Source organism: Podarcis vaucheri (genome assembly GCF_965113315.1).
Source record: "Podarcis vaucheri genome assembly, chromosome: 13".
In the NCBI taxonomy this organism is placed as follows: Eukaryota; Metazoa; Chordata; class Lepidosauria; order Squamata; family Lacertidae; genus Podarcis; species Podarcis vaucheri.
In genome coordinates, this window is record NC_138751.1 from 26710105 (window position 1) to 26728587 (window position 18483).

Below are 18483 nucleotides of genomic sequence, written 5' to 3' on the forward strand. Positions count from 1 at the left end.
CCACTTTTAGGCTTTCCTGTGTTGAACTAAGGGAGGGGGCAGCTATATCTGGATTCTTTATTGGTGGGTGGGATATTTTCATGCAACGGGCATGACTTTTCTAAATCTTTTTATCAGATCAAATCCACTGTCTTTTATATTGTGTCTTTCCAAGCTACAGTAAGTAACAATCTGTTGGATAGATCTGGTCTCTGAAACTGGTTCAACCTCACAAAAGGTCTACAATAGGGATATAGAACAATCCAGATGCTGTTGGACTGTACCTCCAATAATCCCAGACATCATTGCCAATAACCAAAGAATATGAGAGTTGTGGTCCAAGAACAAATGGAGAGCTAATGCTTCCCATCCTTGGTCTACAGACTTTTATAATGAATCGTTATGGTGATTCCCCTTTCCTGTAGACGCCTAAAAATGTATGTAACACACAGAAAAAGCCAACATGCCTTTAAAACATGAATACCATGTGAGCATGCCTGTAGGGCTTGTCTGTAGATCATAGGCAAGTGTATACTCTATGACCAAACTCTCTGCTGCAATGTAATGCAGGTAAGATCTTTGGGGTAGATCTTGATTGATGGAAGGCATGGTCCTTATTCAATGTTGAAAACAAAAATTATTTCATTGTGGGATAAAGGGAACTGATATGCCTCTGTAATTTCATCAAAAAGAAAGGGAGGAAGGAATGTGACTGTACTTGCATTGCCAGAAGTATGTGTAAATGGTTAGTTTTTGGGAAACAGCAATCTGTGTTGCTGAAGAGATATCATACTGGCAGGTCCAAAGTTCATTGTACTGGCAGCAAGGGCCAAAATGCTCTCACTACTCTATTTTCAGTTTATCAAAAGAAGCATGTGCATATGCAGATCATATCCATTTCAGATGTGATGCAGCAGTTGGAATTCTACCCTGGCAACTGAGATGACATTTGAGAATAAAACCAAGAAGCTAGGAGCTGATCCAAAGCACAGATCTGATGGAAAGAGGGTATCATTGTAAGCAGGTATAAACAAATAAAAGCAACATTCAGCTGAAAAAAGCAATCTCTTGGGAAAATGAGGGGCTCCTGTGACACCTTGGTTACAGAACATAGTTTGTCTAGGCTAAGATGAGCAAATCTGTCAACTACATTTTCCCTCAGTTTCTCATTTTTCCAACTTATTTTCACTTTCCACATTTCCACATCAGTTTGTATTATTTAAAGTCCTCGCAAAAATTCTCTAATTTCAGTGTGAATTTCTCCTGATTGCCACATGTTTGTATGGGATTTCTCCTGCTATACCATTTCCCCCTACTATAATAGAATTTTGTGTGCTGCTTCCACAAATATGTCACTTTACACTGGTGTTTGCATTTTTGTACACATTACTTGGGTGGCATTGCTAAATTCAAAGAAGTTACCATTTTAAAGCATGGCTGTGTTTTGTTTTGCTGATTGCTTCACAAAGTATGAATTAATTTGCTTTTTAATGAGAAATTACCCACAAATGTGTCTGAACTGTTGGAAAGGAGGCAATGGTGTGGTGTTCCACACCCAATTTGTATAATTCAAGCAAGAAAGAAGGTGAACTGTGCAGTGAAATGCAAAGTTGAGTTATTGGGTGGATTCTTGATTTGGCATCCCAACACCACCTTTGATAAAGAGGTGTCAGGGACTGGACTGAGGGGGATGAGACTGAGGAGGAATGGTGGATACTGCCCCCCCTTCTCCTGAAGCTGTGGTTTGAGGAAGGTCACAGCTCAGAGACAGGTGAACAGAAAAGTTGAGAGGTGTTGGGAGAAAAGAAGGGCGAGACAGAGACACATTCTCACAGAACAGCATTTCTGACGCCCCCTCCTTCTCCCAGAATCTGGCATGCATTGAAAGTGGAAGAGCAAAGGACTCAGAGACAATAAGACCCTGGTGGCCACTGTAAGGTGAAGTGCTGTTGCTAGGAAGGGAGGGAGGAGGAGCTCAGTTGGAGCAACACCATTAACTTAAGAGGCAGTGTACAGAGGCCTCTTGCCATGAATATTGAATAAAGACTCAGTAAGAGCTTCCTTGTCTACTTCCTTGACTGTCTACTGTGAGAGGGGAAAGGATCAGAATTCACTGAAACCTGACAAAAGGCCGTGTTTAGACATAATGGTAGTTGCTCAGATGACAGTTTAGGTTGGCCCTACTCTTCTTTTAGGGGGTTGTAAAGCTTCTGCCTGAGCCTCCAAAGGAAATGGGTATCCCATTAAAGGGATCTGGGAGGAGTTGCTACTCTTCAGACACCCAGGCATGGGCTAGGACCATAGCACTCCTTAAGACAGTTCTCCTGTGGTGGTGACCCATTTGGATGTACTGTATGTTACAGGTCCTCCTCATCTCAGGAGCAACCCCCTTTGGAAATACTTCCAGCAGCTGGGCTGGGTGTTAATGGTTATACCCAGTGTGTTTGCCAAACCTATTACACCTGTAAATAATAAAAGTTGTGGCCTTATTTGACCCCCAGAATTATTATTGTGTATTGATTGGTTCTTTTCCTAAATCAGGGGACATCAGGGTAGTGGTGGTGCCTGGGCACATGAGGAGAAAATCTGTACGCAGCTTCCAAGGTGCAAATACAATTACATTATGATGGATTCTGTACTCAAGAATGTGGGCCTTATAAAATAATATTCTAAAAATAAAATTGGTCATTAAAAACAGCTTGGCAGAATTTATTGATTCTACAAATTGTGTTCTCAAAAGCACACTTTATATTCTCAAAGGCACACAGTGTTTATTTTCTCAAAACCAAGAGATTTATAGACTCTATTCCCACATGAAGAGGTACTAAATTAATGAATGTAGCTGATTTCCCCAATGACAGCCAACAATCTTTAACAAGCTGGGCACATGTTGCATACTAAGTCTTAGGCTTACACATTCACGTGGGGTCACACAGCAATCAGAGTGTATTTCTTTTGTCTCCTTTAAATACTTCCTTCATACCACTTAACATCAGTCTCAGGTTCAATCATCTAAGGGAAAAGCGAACTCATCAAGGTAGGCGCTGTCTGCAGCTTGAAAGAACACACTATATAGCTGGATGTTAATATAGCAATTTATGTTCATCCAATTCTTTACTCCCAGGGTGAAATTATGCATGTTACAGCCTGCTTTTGTGAAAACTACAGCTGATAAACCTGAGTAAAGAACACAATAGAAAAATGAAATGCTCATGGTGATAAAGTAAAGCAAAGGGTTGAAACTGGTGCTAGTAAGATAAGACCATTTGAAGTTAATGAACATAACTTGGGTTCAATAATTTAAATGGGTGTTTGCTGCAACTCGAATAACTGGATTGGCAAACATTAATTAATTGGTAAACATTAATCTTGACCAATGCTATCTGTAACTATTTTTTGTCCAAATGTGGATTTCAGATGATCCTGAAAGAGTCATACTGGAAGGAGAAAACAGGTACAATTTTGCTGTAGTTATTTATGTAATGATATGCTAAAATGTGAGTGTCTATTTCTGGGGGTAGGAGGGGATGGCTCTGCGACTGGGATGCGATAAAATTGTCCCTGATTTGACCAAAAATACTGTTTCTTGACTGTTATTCATCAGACAGGTTTGAGGGTTGTGCGACACCTGGGCATGCAAGTAATGATTATGGTTGTAGGAAAAATAAAATCATTTCCCTATAAAGAATGTAAGTGGGTTTAGAATTAGACTGGGGTTTTATCTGGCTATGTTTGTAGAGATTTCAAACACAGTCATACCTTGAGTTGCGTTTGCTTCACATTGCCTTTTTTCCAGGTTATGAATACTTCTGGGTTCGCCGGTTCGCACATGTGCAGAAGTGCTCTATCACGTCACACGCACAAGCAGAAGTGGTGTTCTACTTATGGACTTTTCAGGGTGCAAACGGCACCCCAGAAGGGATCATGTTTATAAGTAGAGGAACCACTGTATAGGTAAATGGCTTGAATGGTACTCACCTACCTTTCTTTCTCCCTGCTGTCTTTTAGAGATGAAGAACCAAACAGAGGTGAGAGAATTCATCTTGACGGGCCTGACCAATCTCTGGCAGCTTCAGTGTACACTCTTTGTCACCTTCCTGATGCTATATTTAGCCAGCCTATTGGGGAATGCATCTATTGTGCTTGTTGCAGTAGTTGAACCAAAGCTGCACACTCCCATGTACTTTTTTCTTGGAAACCTTTCCTGCCTTGACATCTTCTTTACCACAACCACAGTTCCAAAGATGCTAGCTGGTTTTCTGTTGCCAGTCCAAACCATTTCCTTTGGTGGTTGCATGGCACAACTCCACTTTTTCCATTTCTTGGGCAGCAGTGAAGCCATTCTTCTTGGAGTAATGGCATTTGATCGCTATGTAGCAATATGCAACCCTTTGCGTTACTCCATCATCATGCGCAAGCAGGTCTGCCAAATCTTGGCAACAGCCACATGGTCTACTGCCTTTTTTCATGCCCTGATGCATGCAGTGGCAACTGCCCGTTTGCCCTTCTGTGGGCCCAATCACATTGAACACTTTTTTTGTGAAATCAAGCCTTTGCTGAAACTGGCCTGTGGTAGTACTCACCTGAATCTCTTACTTCTTAATATTGTAACCAGTTGCATTGTCATGGGACCTTTCATTGCCACACTCCTCTCCTACTTCTACATTATCATTTTTCTTCTCTTCAAAGTACAATCCCAAACTGGTCGGCAGAAAGCTTTCTCCACCTGTGGATCTCATCTGATGGTGGTTGGATTGATGTATGTGCCAGTGTTGTTTAACTACATGCTTCCTTCTGTGGGTAATGCTTCTCAAAGGGATATGATGGTGACCCTCATATACAGTGCTGTTACACCAGTTTTGAACCCACTTATCTATACATTGAGGAACCAGGAAGTCAAAACTGCCTTGTTGAAGATTCTGGGAAGAAGGTTTTTGACATTTCACTGAAAGGAAATGATCAAAAGAGGCTTTATTGGTTTGTTCTTGTTCTTGTTTTTATTATATTTTTGTAGTTCTTTGGTGTATTTTTATGTTGAGAATCACCCTGAGATCTACAAATGCAGACCCTCCAAGTGTCCCTAATTTACAGGGACATCCCTGATTTAGAAAAGCCATCCTGGTTTCTGATAAGATCCCAGAATCTCCCACTTTTCCTTAAGATGTCCCTATTTTCATTGGAGAAATATTGGAGGGTATCTGACCCCTGAGCCATGTGAAGGCAATCTGTTTAGGAAAGGTGTTTTTTTATGCTTTTTATGATTTTATGTACCGTATTTTTCTCTCTATAACACGCACCTGACCATAACACGCACATAGTTTTTAGAGAAGGAAAACAAGAAAAAAATATTCTAAACGAAACAGTGGATGTATGATTTTTGTGGTTCATGCCGTGGCCACAGACATGTGATCTGACGGTGAGTTTGGGATAGCCCAATGCAAAAATCCTGAATATCCATGTGGATCCATGCTTTGTAACCACGTTTTTGCGCCATTGCGGTCACATGAAACAGTGGGTGCGTATGTGTTTTTTGGTGCAGGCTGTAGCCATGGACATGCTATGTGATCTGATGGTGAATTTGGGGTGACCCAGTGCAAAAATCCTGAGGATCCATGTGGATCCGTGCTTTGTAACCACGTTTTAAGTGGGGAGGGAAGGAAAAGCATTCAAGGGACAAGGAGCACGCGTGGGGTGTGTGGAGAAGGATGCTGCTAATAATGCAGGAGAGGCTCCTCTCCTCTCCTGCTTTGCTCCTTTAAAACAAGCAGGCTCTGCTTCTCTCCCTCCTCCCCGGCTCGGCAGCTGCCGAAACGCTCACACTCACACTTAAAGATAATTAAAAGCAACGTGCTAAGACAAAGGAAACCACGATAGTAACCACTCTGAGACAAATCAAGAAAAATTGTGACCAACACTCTCCCCCAAGAAGCCCAGTGAGGTCAAAACACACACACACACACGCAGAGAACCGGCCCTAAAGTCACAGGGGCGCTGGAAGTCGCAGGGGCACTGGGGGAGTGAATGGGAAGCAAGAGAAGGAGAACGATCCCTCACACACACACAGACACACAGAGCATCAATCCTAAAGTTGCAGGGGCACTGGGAGAGCGCAGGGACGCTGGGAGAGTGAACGGGAAGCAAGAGAAGGAGAATGATCCCTCACACACAGAGAGACATACAGAGTATCAATCCTAAAGTCGCAGGGGCGCTGGGAGAGTGCAGGGGCGCTGGGAGAGTGAACGGGAGGCAGCAGGAGGAGAACGATAGCTCAAGCACACACACACACAGCCCCTACAGTGGCTAATCCAAAATCGGACAGCAAAAAACTGCAGGCAGAGACAGAGAGCACGGGGTTGTTTTAAAGCAGCCAACTGGACAGGAGCCGCTTACACTCGTGTAAGCGGCTCCTGTCCTCTCCCGCTCTGCTTCTCTCCCTCCTCCCCGGTTGGGCTCGCTGACAGGAGCCGCTTACACCCGCTTTGCTGTTTCAAAGCAAGCCACGGACCGCTCACGACTGCAGCAGATTCCCCCGCCATCCGTAGGCATTCACTCCATAACACGCACAGACATTTCCCCTTACTTTCTAGGAGGAAAAAACTGTGTGTTATGGAGCGAAAATTACGGTGTGTTGGGAGCTGCCCAGAGGCAACCCAGTAAGATGTGTGGGGTATAAATAGTAAAACTATCATTATGGAATGGGATGTCCCTATTTTCATTGGAGAAGTTTTGGAGGGTATGCAAATGAAGGGTGGTATAAAATTTAATAAATAAATGCAAATAAATAAACTGAGGAACTTTGTCTGAACCTTACATCACTTTTAAGAGCCTAACAGAACAATCATAGTATTTAACAAAAGCATGTTCCCAAAAATAGTCTTGATAACATTATAAACACATTTCCAGTTTAACTCAACACAAGTCCACTATAACTTAATAACTCCACTTATTTGGTGGTTTTCAATCAAGTATTGAAGTTTCATACTGAGCTCACCAAAATTATGTGGATGGGAAGGCAAAAAGGAAATGAAAGTTGGGGTGAAATCTCCCTATTTGCAAAAGTATTATGAGACATGATAAAATCGACCAATATGATATATTCCTTTAGTTGTCAACAATACCCATTTGCTGCCTACAAAGAACAAACTGATGAGCCTTTCCCAAACTAATAAATGGATACAGATCTGATATATAAAAAAGGCAACATGAAGAAACCATTGGGTAAAAAAGAAGAAGGATTCACTGTTACTGGCCTGAGAAGAACTACAAAAGAATTTCAAAGATAGACTCCAGCATGAAATTTCATAGCTGGAATTCATCAGCAAGTTTGCTTAAACAAGCTCAAAATTTTCTCTCTCACTCTAGACAACATCATATAAAACAAACAATTAACATACCATCTCAAAAGACCTTATTAATCATTTATGTTTTCAAAAACAAAGGAATTCTCATATGACATGAAAAATCTCTAAAGGTTTTGGCTTTTTCTCCTAAAGGGAGGTTGGTTTTTCTTTTCCAAAGGAGGGTAGATGTGATAAAATGAGCACTCTCAAAAGTATACAAAGAAGCTATATCTCTCCTCTGCTTTAATATGAGTGTGGGCAAACTGATGATAACATCTTACTCTAGTTCTGTGGATTTTAATCTATTTACAAGTTGAATATCTAGACTGAAAGAAGTATATAGTTTGCTAAGGTAAGAGCTGCAGCAGCAAGCAACTTTTTTAAAAAGATAACAAAAATGCATTCAGTATGTGGATCCCTTAACTACAGGGTTGCCGTATTTCAAAAAGTTGAGCTGTTTTTAAACAAACTCCAAGATTATTGAGCCTTTTTTCTTTCTTTTTTTACAAAAACGCAAAAAACTCACAATTTTCGGTCAACTTCTCTAAGATCCAATATAAAGAGCCTGTTGGAAATGACCCTGGGACGTCAATTCCAGCTTTGAAATCCCGGTAATGAAATCCCAGGAAAATCCAGAAATAAGGTAAAAGTAAAGGGACCCCAGACCATTAGGTCCATTCGTGACCGACTCTGGGTTTGCGGCGCTCATCTCGCTTTATTGGCCAAGGGAGCTGGCGTACAGCTTCCGGTCATGTGGTCAGCATGACTAAGCCACTTCGGCAAACCAGAGCAGTGCATGGAAACGCCGTTTACCTTCCTGCCGGAGAGATACCTATTTATCTACTTGCACTTTGACGTGATTTCAAACTGCTAGGTTGGCAGGAGCAGGGGCCGAGCAATGGGTGCTCACCCCGTCGTGGGGATTCGAACCACCAATCTTCTGATCGGCAAGCCCTAGGCTCTGTGGTTTAACCCACAGCACCACCCACATCCCATCTACTTAGCAAATTTCAGATACCTTCATACCTTATTCTCCCCTATGGGTTGCATTACAGAAATAAAGGAATAAATGAGTTAAAAATTAGGAGTACAGTTCACACAGTGGAAAAAGTGGAATAGATGTGGGAAATGATACAAAGCATTATTTTTACAGTCTGCACATGTAAATCATGTCTCGTTTTCTGTCTCGTAGTAATACTGTTGTGCTAGTTTTCAATATTAACAATTACTTCAGCAATTAACAATTGATCTTCAGCAATTAACAGTTTTAAACACTTGTCTCCATGCCAAGTAAAAAAATCTTTATCTGATTAAATGTTGCCTAATAACTAGTGGGTAATCAGTTGGAGATGCAACTCGATGGAGCTGCACCAATATAGAATGAGTATACATAGCTATGGGCAGATCTGCACTATACATCTAAAGCACAAGTGGTGCATATTTAAAGCACAGGACTTCTCCCAAACAACCCTGGGAAGTGTAAGTTCTTAGGAGTGCTAGAAATGGTAGCTCTGAGATGGAGTAGCTCTGTTTATGGTTGCCAGAAGTCCCTGTTTCCCGGGGACAGTCCCCGGATTTACAAATCTGTCCATGGACAAAATCCGTCCCCGGAATGTCCCCAGATTTCATTTAATGTCCCCAGATTTATATTTTAGGTGTTGTAGATTTATTAGCAGGGAATGAATGTTGTGTGATTGGTTCAACGGCACAAGACACATCATATGGGGACCTCCGGCAAGGCAAAATGGTGGGCACCATGGCAGCAGGCAGCTCCTGAAGCCAGCCAGAGCCAACTGCGCTACCAGGTTGGCTCCGGGCTGCTGAGACTGTCACTGCCACAGCAACTGCCAAGGGGGAACTGGAGACGCCTGGCGCATCAACTGGGGAAACCGCTGACACCTCCAACCCAAATCGAGCCTGGAGCGAGAGCACCTGGCCACCCGGCCGACTGCCCAGTGGTGCTCTGGGGCCAGGAAAACCCCAGAGCTGATGCAGAGAGAAGGAGAAGAGGAGAAGGAGAAGGAAGGGAGAGAAAGAGGAAGGAGAAAAAAGAGGTGAGCCCCGACCTTGCTGCGCCGCTGCTGCTGCTGAAGAGGAGAAGTAGGAGAGCACTGGGAGGGCAAGGACACATGGCCAAGCCCAGGCCCAAGCCGAGCCTACTCCACAGTGGCTAGCACTCCAAGAGAGCAGGTTGGGGCCTAGAGGAAGGCCATGTGACAGAGGGGACCACAGAAGAGGACATATTACTTCTTTAAAATAATAATAATAACTTTTTTAAATAACCTTTTTCTCTTTTCAAAAAAAAAAAGTGTCCCTGGATTCTTTGAAAAAAATCTGGTAACCTTACTATAGTTCCTACAATTTTGGGGGTGAATAATGTGTTTCAAAAGTGTGCTGAACATGCTTTAGGTGTATAATATGGATCTTCCATAAAATTCACTATCATTCATTTTCTTTGTTCCTTTGCATGCAACTGGGGCAATGAGTTTCCCATGTTTGCAGCTGTCCCATTGTACTGTAACTTTAAGTGCAGTGTGATGTTGAGCAACTTTGTAGCTAATAATGTTTAACTCAATGTCTTTTTTCTTGGGGGGAAAGTGACATCAAACTTCCCATAATGACACAGATACAGGGGCCAGTTAAAGTTGCCAGTCTGAATCAACAAGAACAAACCTTTTTGTAGTTTATGCAACACTTGTTGTTTTTGTTATTTTCTTCACATTTAACAAATGAAAGGAAGGGGGAACAAAAAGAAACATGGGACACATCTGAAGAAGCCAGTTTGGTTGTTTGGTGAGCACTCTGGTGAGTTGAGTCTTTTAACCACAGACCAATGCAATAGATAGCCCAAGCCTGTAAGTGTGATGTAAGGCAGGTTTACAAAGGTTGCTAAAACAATGACAAAGCAATGCAAAGTGGTTCCTTGGTTATGTTCAGAGAAAGAAAAAGAAGTGAGGGATACGTTTATTGCTTGGACAAGACAGTGAAGTGTTAACAGGTGATGGAGAGAAGGTGCAACCACTAATTTTTTTTGCTTTGCACTTCTCCCATAGCGGTAATGGTGTTCTACCTGGGAATAGCAAGAGAGAGAAAGAGAGTGTGTGTAGGATAGAAGAGACTCTAACAAACTCATTTCATACAAAATGTGATCTGATTATTCAATATGTCACTAACTGTGTTTCTTTAATTCAGGGGCGGCCAATGCAGTACCCTTCAGAAGATGCTATTACTCACTCAATTCCTGAACAAACTGGCTAGAGCTAGTGGCAGTTGGAGTCCAACAACATCTTGAGGGCACCACTTTGACTATCCCTGCGCTAATGAAAATTCATCACTCTTTCAGGAATGACAGAGTGAGATAAATATCGCATCAGATGTATTCCACCCTGCATTCAGCACTCTACTTAGCATCACGAAAATTGAAGAAATGATGGAGATTATTTAATCCAACACTCTGGACTTCTGCTGAAATACTACATACTTTGAAAATAATCTTCATGCCTTTCTATCTCATATTGTTTTCCTTAAAATTAATTTAAAAACTGACCAGGGAAAGAAGCCTTGTCAAATTGCCTTCATGGCTTCAGTCCCAACACCACAATCCATTGTCTTTCAATTCAATCATCACTACAGTACATTCTCTTCTAATTCCATTCTAAAACCACTGGCCTATTTTCCCCCATTTTTATTTTTTTTATCTGCACAGAGATGGGGAACCAGACAGAGGTCTACGAGTTCATTCTCTTGGGTATAGCAAATGACCACAGACAGCAACACATGCTTTTCACAGTCTTCCTGCTGCTCTATGTGGCCTGCTTGCTAGGAAATGGGGCCATTTTGGCAGTAGTCCTGGTTGAGCAACGCCTTCACACCCCCATGTATTTTTTCCTTGGAAATCTCTCTTGCCTTGATATATGTTGCTCCACAGTTACTGTACCCAAAATGCTGAATGGCTTCCTAAAGAGGCACAACACTATCTCCTTTATTGGTTGCCTGACTCAACTGCACTTCTTCCACTTCCTGGGCAGCAGTGAAGGCATGCTTCTGGGAGTCATGGCATATGACCGCTATGTGGCCATATGCAACCCTCTGCGTTACACCATCATCATGAATAAATGGGCTTGCCTTGCACTAGCTGTGGCTACCTGGGCCGCAGGCTTCTTTCATGCCCTAATGCACACAGTAGTCACTTCCCGGCTGTGGTTCTGTGGTCCCAATCTTATCCAGCACTTTTTCTGTGACATCAAGCCCCTGCTAGAATTGGCTTGCAGTAGCACGGCCCTCAACATGACCCTCCTCAATGTTGTCACAAGTTGCATTGCTCTAGGTTCCTTCTTTCTCACTCTCCTTTCTTATCTCTATATCATCTCCTTCCTCTTCTTCAAAGTCCAGTCATGGCAGAGCCGTTGGAAGGCCTTCTCAACCTGTGCTTCTCACCTAACGGTGGTAGCACTTTTGTATGTTCCAGTTATTTTCAACTACATGCTTGCCTCTACTGGTGAATCTTCTGAAAGGGAAATGAGCATCACTCTGTTGTACAGTGTGGTCACACCTGTTTTAAACCCCTTGATCTACACTTTGAGGAATCAAGAGGTAAAATCTGCTCTGAGGAAAATATTATGCAGAAAAATTATCTTTCAAACATAGGAAGCTGGCTTATACAGAATTGGATCATTGCTCTATTTGACTAACTGATGATGGCTCTCCAGGGTGTAAGACAGGGTCCTCTCCTAGTCTTACCTGGAGATGCTGAGGAATAAATCAAAGATGGTAGCCTGAGCCATACTTTCGAACTTTGAGTCATGCCATGTAACTTACCCACAAAACAGTTTCTAATGAACTGTTAGAAAGGAGGCAATGCTGTGGTGTCCCCAAACAGTTTTGCACAAATCAGAGGTCTTGTTTAGACATGACGGTGTCCACCTGTCAGCTGCAGGGAATAATGCCTGGAGGCTTAAAGGCCTGGTTGAAAATGTGATTGGTTTGATGACAAGCCAAAAGTGCTTGGCTCATGTGGCAGTTTAGGCATTTGCTTGGCCTTAGTCTTGGTGGAGGGCAGGCTGTAATCCTCTGCTTGTTCCACCAAAGGAAAGAGGTATCCCATTAAAGGGACCCAGGAAGATGCCTAGGAGGGGGCTATGGTCATTGAACCCCTTAAGGTGGTTCTCTTGTGGGGGTGAGACATTTTGATGTATGTTATAGGTCCTCCTGGTCTCAGGGGCAAACCCCTTTGGAAATACTTCCAGCAGCCAGGCTGGATGTTAATGGTTATACCCAATGCTACGCCAAACCTATTACATTTGCAATGAATAAAAGTTGTGGACTTTTTTGACCCCAAAATGTAAATGTTGTGTCTTGACTGGTTCTTTTCCTAAATCAGGAATCATTGCATGTGGTGGGGCCAGGGCACACAACTTCTAAAGAGAGGAGAGAATGGTGTTAAGATGGACTATCTACTAAAAAATGTGAGCCTTTAAAAAAATTGTTGAACGAGCAAACATTGATGATGTTAAAAATAATCTTGGTCATTAAAAATAACGTAGCAGAATATATGGATTGCATAATTTTTGTATTCTCAAAAGCACACTTTGTATTATCAAAAGCACAAATTGTTTATTTTCTCAAAATAAAGAGCATTGTGGACTCAATTCCCACATGAGCAATCAAGAGGCACTAAATTAATGAATGTAGCTAATTTACCCAACGGCGGCCAACAATCTTAACAAGCTGGGCACATGTTGCATACTAAAATTGTGTGGGCTCACACAGCAATCAGAGTGTTGTTGTTGTTGCTTTGTCTCCTTTAAATACTGTACTTCCTTCATACCATTTAATGCAGTCTCAAGTTCAATGGACAAGCGGACTTATCAAAGTAGGTGCTGTCTGCAGCTTGAAAGAATGCACTATATAGCTATCTGTTAATCAAGAAATGTATGCTCATCCCATTCTTTACTCCAAGGATGAAAGTATACAAGTTTGTGCTGACAGTCTGCATTTGTGGAAATCTACAGCTGATAAACCTGACTAAAGCACACAATAGAAAAATGAAATTTTAATTATGATAACACAGAGGAAAGGGTTTTATCCAGGTTACTCATTTCAGGAAATTATACTTTGTAGTCACTTTAGGTTCCATATAAGTTGCATTAATTCTTTTTGCGAATCTATTTTCAAAGAGGAAGTGCCCTTCCATTGCATGCCTGATGTTTTCCTAAGGTTGTGTTACATATGTAGGGTGACTGGGAAATTAGTAGTTATATTTTAGACATTAGTTAAAGGAATTCTGTATGTATTTCTAAAGTCTTTAAAAGTCGTTACACACCTTTGTTCTGGGTCTTCCTTGCAAGGAGGGAGAGAACTCTGTTGCAACAGAAAAGAAAAATCTTCATTGCTTTCCAACTCCACTGAGGCACAGAGTCACACGACGGAGCCAACAAAGGCAAAGCAAAACTGCTATGGAGTGGGGTCTATGTGACTGGGCAGACCAGGCTTACTGCTTGGAGGCTCAGAGCTTCAATGGCTCTAGAGCCATGGTTCTCAACATGGGGCACATGCCCCACAAGGGTGATTTTTAAGGGTGGCAATTTGAGAATGAATTAGACCAAGTTAATAGGAGTTCACTTTTTGAATAATAAGAATTATATGTCACCAGGGTGGGGGGTGGGGAATCAGGATTTCCGAGAGGCTTAGGTGGCTTAGGTGGATCATGACCAAAAAAAGTTGGGAACCACTGCTCTAGAGGCTTCACCCAGGGCAAAATTCCTGGCTAAACCCCTTCATTTCACCACTGCTGTAGTTATTTATGGAATCAGATACTAAAATGTTAGTGTCTTATAGAATCAAAGACTTGGAAGAGACTCTGAAGATCATCTAATCTAATCCCTGCAATGCTATTCCTGTGTGATGGACAATGAAATATTCATATCTCAGTGTCTGTTTCTGTGGGTAACAGAAACAAGGACAAAACAATGCTTTTGTTGGATTATGAAGTCTTTAATACTGAAACTGAGTTATAATCAATGTCTGGAGTTAATTTCCTAGTATTAATGTTACTAGAGGCAGAATACCTTCTGCTGTGCTTCAGATGTGCTTTTTAAGCAGAGACTCATTGAGAATTTTGCAGCAAAGCCTGCATGTATAACATACAGTTAATACCTTACTTGAGCTGCAAAAGAGACATTATTATTATTATTATTATTATTATTATTATTATTATTATTATTATTATTATGCCACCCATATGACTTGGGTTGCCCCACTCACTCTGGGCGTGTTCCAACAAAATATTAAAAACACAGTAAAACATTAAACATTAAAAACTTCCCTATACATTAGAGCACTCTCCAAACATTTTGCATTTCTGTAATTACCATGTAGAAGTTCTAGATGTTATTTACACAAACTCAAAAATGTATTGTTAATGCAAGTTAATGATGTTTTGGATAGTTGTATTCTTTAGAAAGCTTACAGCATTTTTCATTAACAGCTTCCTGCTGGTTTTCTCTCATACAGAGTCTGGCTAGATTCTATTTTTAAGAGACTTAACCATTTTGGCTATGGTTTTTGTTCACTTTTTTCCTCCACCCCATTTTCTGGGAATTGTAGGTGGAAAAAGTGGAGCTGCACTGAGGTTCTGCTTGTGACCTGGAAATAGACATCTGGCCTACCACTGTGAGAACAGGATGCTGGGATAAATGTTCTCGTGAGTAAAGGCTCAGAAAGAGTGTCCCACGAGCTTCTCTGCACGTTTAAAAAGTCTGTAGATTTTACAAGTCATTCATCCGTATGATATGACTAGGAATCTCAAAAGGAATGAAAATGGTTGAAGGAAAAGAAAATCACTTCTCTACGGGGGTTTAGAATTAGACTGAGTTTTATCTGCTTATGTCTGTATGGATTTCTGATACGGGTGATGGATGTGAATAATACTCTACAGTGATCTCAACTACCTTTCTTCCTCCCTTTTAGTGACAAAGAACCAAACAGAGGTGAGAGAATTCATCTTGATGGGCCTGACCAATCTCTGGCAGCTTCAGTGTACACTCTTTGCCGTCTTCCTGATGATGTATTTGGCCAGCCTACTGGGGAATGCAGCTATTGTGCTTGTTGCAATAGTTGAACCAAAGCTGCACACTCCCATGTACTTTTTTCTTGGAAACCTTTCCTGCCTTGACATCTTCTTTTCCACAGTCACTGTTCCAAAGATGCTAGCTGGTTTTCTGTTGCCAGTCCAAACCATTTCCTTTCCTGGCTGCATGGCCCAGCTCCACTTTTTCCATTTCTTGGGCAGCAGTGAAGCCATTCTTCTTGGAGTAATGGCATTTGATCGCTATGTAGCAATATGCAATCCTTTGCGTTACACCATCATCATGCGCAGGCAGGTTTGCCAAATCTTGGCAGCAGCCACTTGGTCCGCTGGCTTTTTTCATGCCTTGATGCATGCAGTGGCAACTGCCCGTCTGCCCTTCTGTGGGCCAAACCACATTGAACACTTTTTATGTGACATCAAACCTTTGCTGAAACTGGCCTGTGGCAGCACCCACCTCAACCTCATGCTCCTCAACACTGTAGCTAGTTCCGTTGCCATGGGACCTTTCATTGCCACACTCCTCTCCTATTTCTATATTATCATATTTCTTCTATTCAAAGTGCAATCCCGAAGTGGTCGACAGAAAGCCTTCTCCACCTGCGGATCCCATTTGATGGTGGTTGGATTGATGTACGTGCCAGTGTTGTTTAACTACATGCTGCCCTCTGTGGAGAATGCTTCTCAAAGAGAAATGATGGTGACCCTCATATACAGTGCAGTTACCCCAGTTTTGAACCCACTTATTTATACACTGAGGAACCAGGAAGTCAAAACTGCTGTGTTAAAGATTTTCGGCAGAATATTTCAGTTTCCACTGAAAGGAAAAAATCAAAAAAGACTTTGTGAATAATACTACAATAGGACAAGCATACACTAAAATGGAAACTCAAAATGCTACGGTAATACAAGAAGAATAACAAAAAAAAAAATGGGTTTTACAATGCATGACATCATTGCAGGTCTCTGATATCAGCTAAAATCTTTTGTTTAAGCATAGATAATATAAGCCACCACTCCTAAGAAACCATATGAACATCATAGTTTCTTAGCTTTCTTTGAAAGTTCTGTTGATGTGTTTCCTAAGTGAAATCTCCAAATGTACTTTTATCTCTTGTTGTGAAAGGCAATGGACCTTATCAAAGCACTTAAAAAATTAGATGCTGTGTCCTCATTCATGTCAATTTAAACCTGGGTGGAGAACCTAATGGGTTCTGGAGCCCAAGATTGACAGGTGGGTGGGAAATCTGCTCATCAGTCACATGATGGATGGGTGCTTTACTCTTCCCACCACTAAAAATCCCTTCTGCAGGGTTCCCAAACTTTCACTCACTTGGGAATCACAGTGTGAGAGGTGTTTCCTGCCCTTTGCTTGGTGCTTTTGGGAGTTCTAAGTATCTGACTGGTAAAGCCTTGATTATCCCCTCTCCATCAGGTGATGGAGAGAGGAGAAATAAGGCTGTACTTTGAAGGATTGGTTGCAGGCAGGAGAAGCCCCTCTCACTGTTGATGCCAGCATAAAAGGGGGACACTTGCATCCACAGCTAAGCCAGAATTGATCTCTACCCTCCCACTCACAAGCTGATGTCACTTGTGACATCATCTGATTGAAACGTGGATGTGGTTTGGGGAAATCACGGCATCTTCCAAATTGGACATCCTTGCTTCAAGGCATAGTGTATACACTTCCATTACCTATTACCAATCAAGTGATTGAGAGTGGAGTGGAGAAATTAACCAGTATTTTACCAAGAATCCCTGCCACAGGCAATGCCTGCAAAAAGTTGGGGCTGCTTTCCTGGGTTATTCCCAGTACGAAACAGGCATGCAAGTTAGTGTTTTACTAGAAGCGCCAACCCACCAGCTGACATCACTTGTGACATCAGCTGATTGATAGGTAAGCATGATTTGCAGAAATGGCATACGGGCCAAATTTGAACCCCCGGTGGACCACGATTGGCCTGTGTGGTGGAGGTTCCCTACATTACAACATAGCTGAAATTGTGGATACTTCACTCCTTCCTGTTTGTGTTGTTGCTAAGAGCTAAGCCATTTCCTGGTTTCGTCAGAACCTGGGCCCAATGGCACTAGATGTCCAAAACTGAGTTTGGTTCCAGGATCTTTCTTTTTTAAAAAAACAAAACAAAACCATTTTATTCAAAATTAAAACAAAACATATTATCCAAAAACATATCATCCTTATTCCCCCCATTTCCCCCCCTCCCTAGGTTCCAGGATCTTGATAATAAAATCCATATTACAGTCAACGATTTCTCATCCAAGCACCTTACCTCAGTTAAAACAGCATAATAGAATGATCGTATGTTTTAATGAAATCAATTTCCAACAATATTCTGGATAGCGTTAAAAAAGCCTTTCAAGTTTACCTTTACACAGCTCTACCTATCAATTGGTGATTTGTTGGTGTTCACTCATGTGAGTGAAAAGCAGCATAGAAATATAATAAATGGAACAAAAATGAAATGATCCTAGTTGGCTGAAAGGGCTCCAATAGAAAATTATTGCTTGTTCTAAGTGTTACTTAATACCACCATGTCAACCATTTTCTCAATACATTGAACTCAAACTTATTACAGAAAAGGTAGAGATTTGTGCGTGAGTGAAATGAGAGGGAATGAAAAAATCTGCACTGTGTATCAGTCTTCAAGGAGTGGAAATAATGGTGCTTTATAACAGACCCTTTACTCTGAAATGTGAGTCTTTCAAAAATTATTGAAACAACCAGATATAATGATGCTACAGCAGTAAAAAAAAAAAGCCATTTAATAAAATTTGTTACAATTAACCGATGTCACATATTATTTTATTCTCAAAAGCATAAACTGCACAATCAGAAGCAGCAATGGTTTATTTTCTTAAAACCAATATGCTTTTGCATTCAGTTCCCATCTGAACAATCAAGAGTCCCTAACTTGATTATTGTAGTTGTTTTCCCCAATGACAGCAAAAAAATTTAATTGGCTGGGTACAAGTTCCATATTAGGGTTTAGGCTTATAAAGCCATGTGGGGTTCAAACAGCCACCAGAGTGTATTTTTTCCTGTCACCTTTAAATACA

General features: G+C 41.5%; 4 protein-coding genes across 4 annotated transcripts in view; 3 read left to right on the top strand and 1 right to left on the bottom strand.

Moving 5' to 3' along the window:
* The window catches only part of LOC309516597 (vomeronasal type-2 receptor 26-like), a gene marked incomplete at both ends in the record, with an annotated part of 367451 nt that overhangs the window by 17513 nt on the left and 331455 nt on the right, over positions 1-18483 (bottom strand). The window lies entirely within an intron of this gene.
* LOC309517504 (olfactory receptor 12D1-like) lies at positions 3990-4928 on the top strand (the record flags this gene model as incomplete). The annotated part of the gene is made up of 1 exon (XM_082196733.1): positions 3990-4928. One exon carries the CDS (start codon positions 3990-3992, stop codon positions 4926-4928), a length of 939 nt encoding a protein of 312 aa, XP_082052859.1.
* Positions 11028-11966, top strand: LOC309517505 (olfactory receptor 12D1-like; the record flags this gene model as incomplete). Its single annotated transcript, XM_082196734.1, has 1 exon — positions 11028-11966. The coding sequence occupies one exon, from the start codon at positions 11028-11030 to the stop codon at positions 11964-11966; it is 939 nt and encodes a 312-aa protein (XP_082052860.1).
* LOC309517506 (olfactory receptor 12D1-like) lies at positions 15303-16258 on the top strand (the record flags this gene model as incomplete). The annotated part of the gene is made up of 1 exon (XM_082196735.1): positions 15303-16258. The coding sequence occupies exon 1, from the start codon at positions 15326-15328 to the stop codon at positions 16256-16258; it is 933 nt and encodes a 310-aa protein (XP_082052861.1). The 5' UTR covers positions 15303-15325.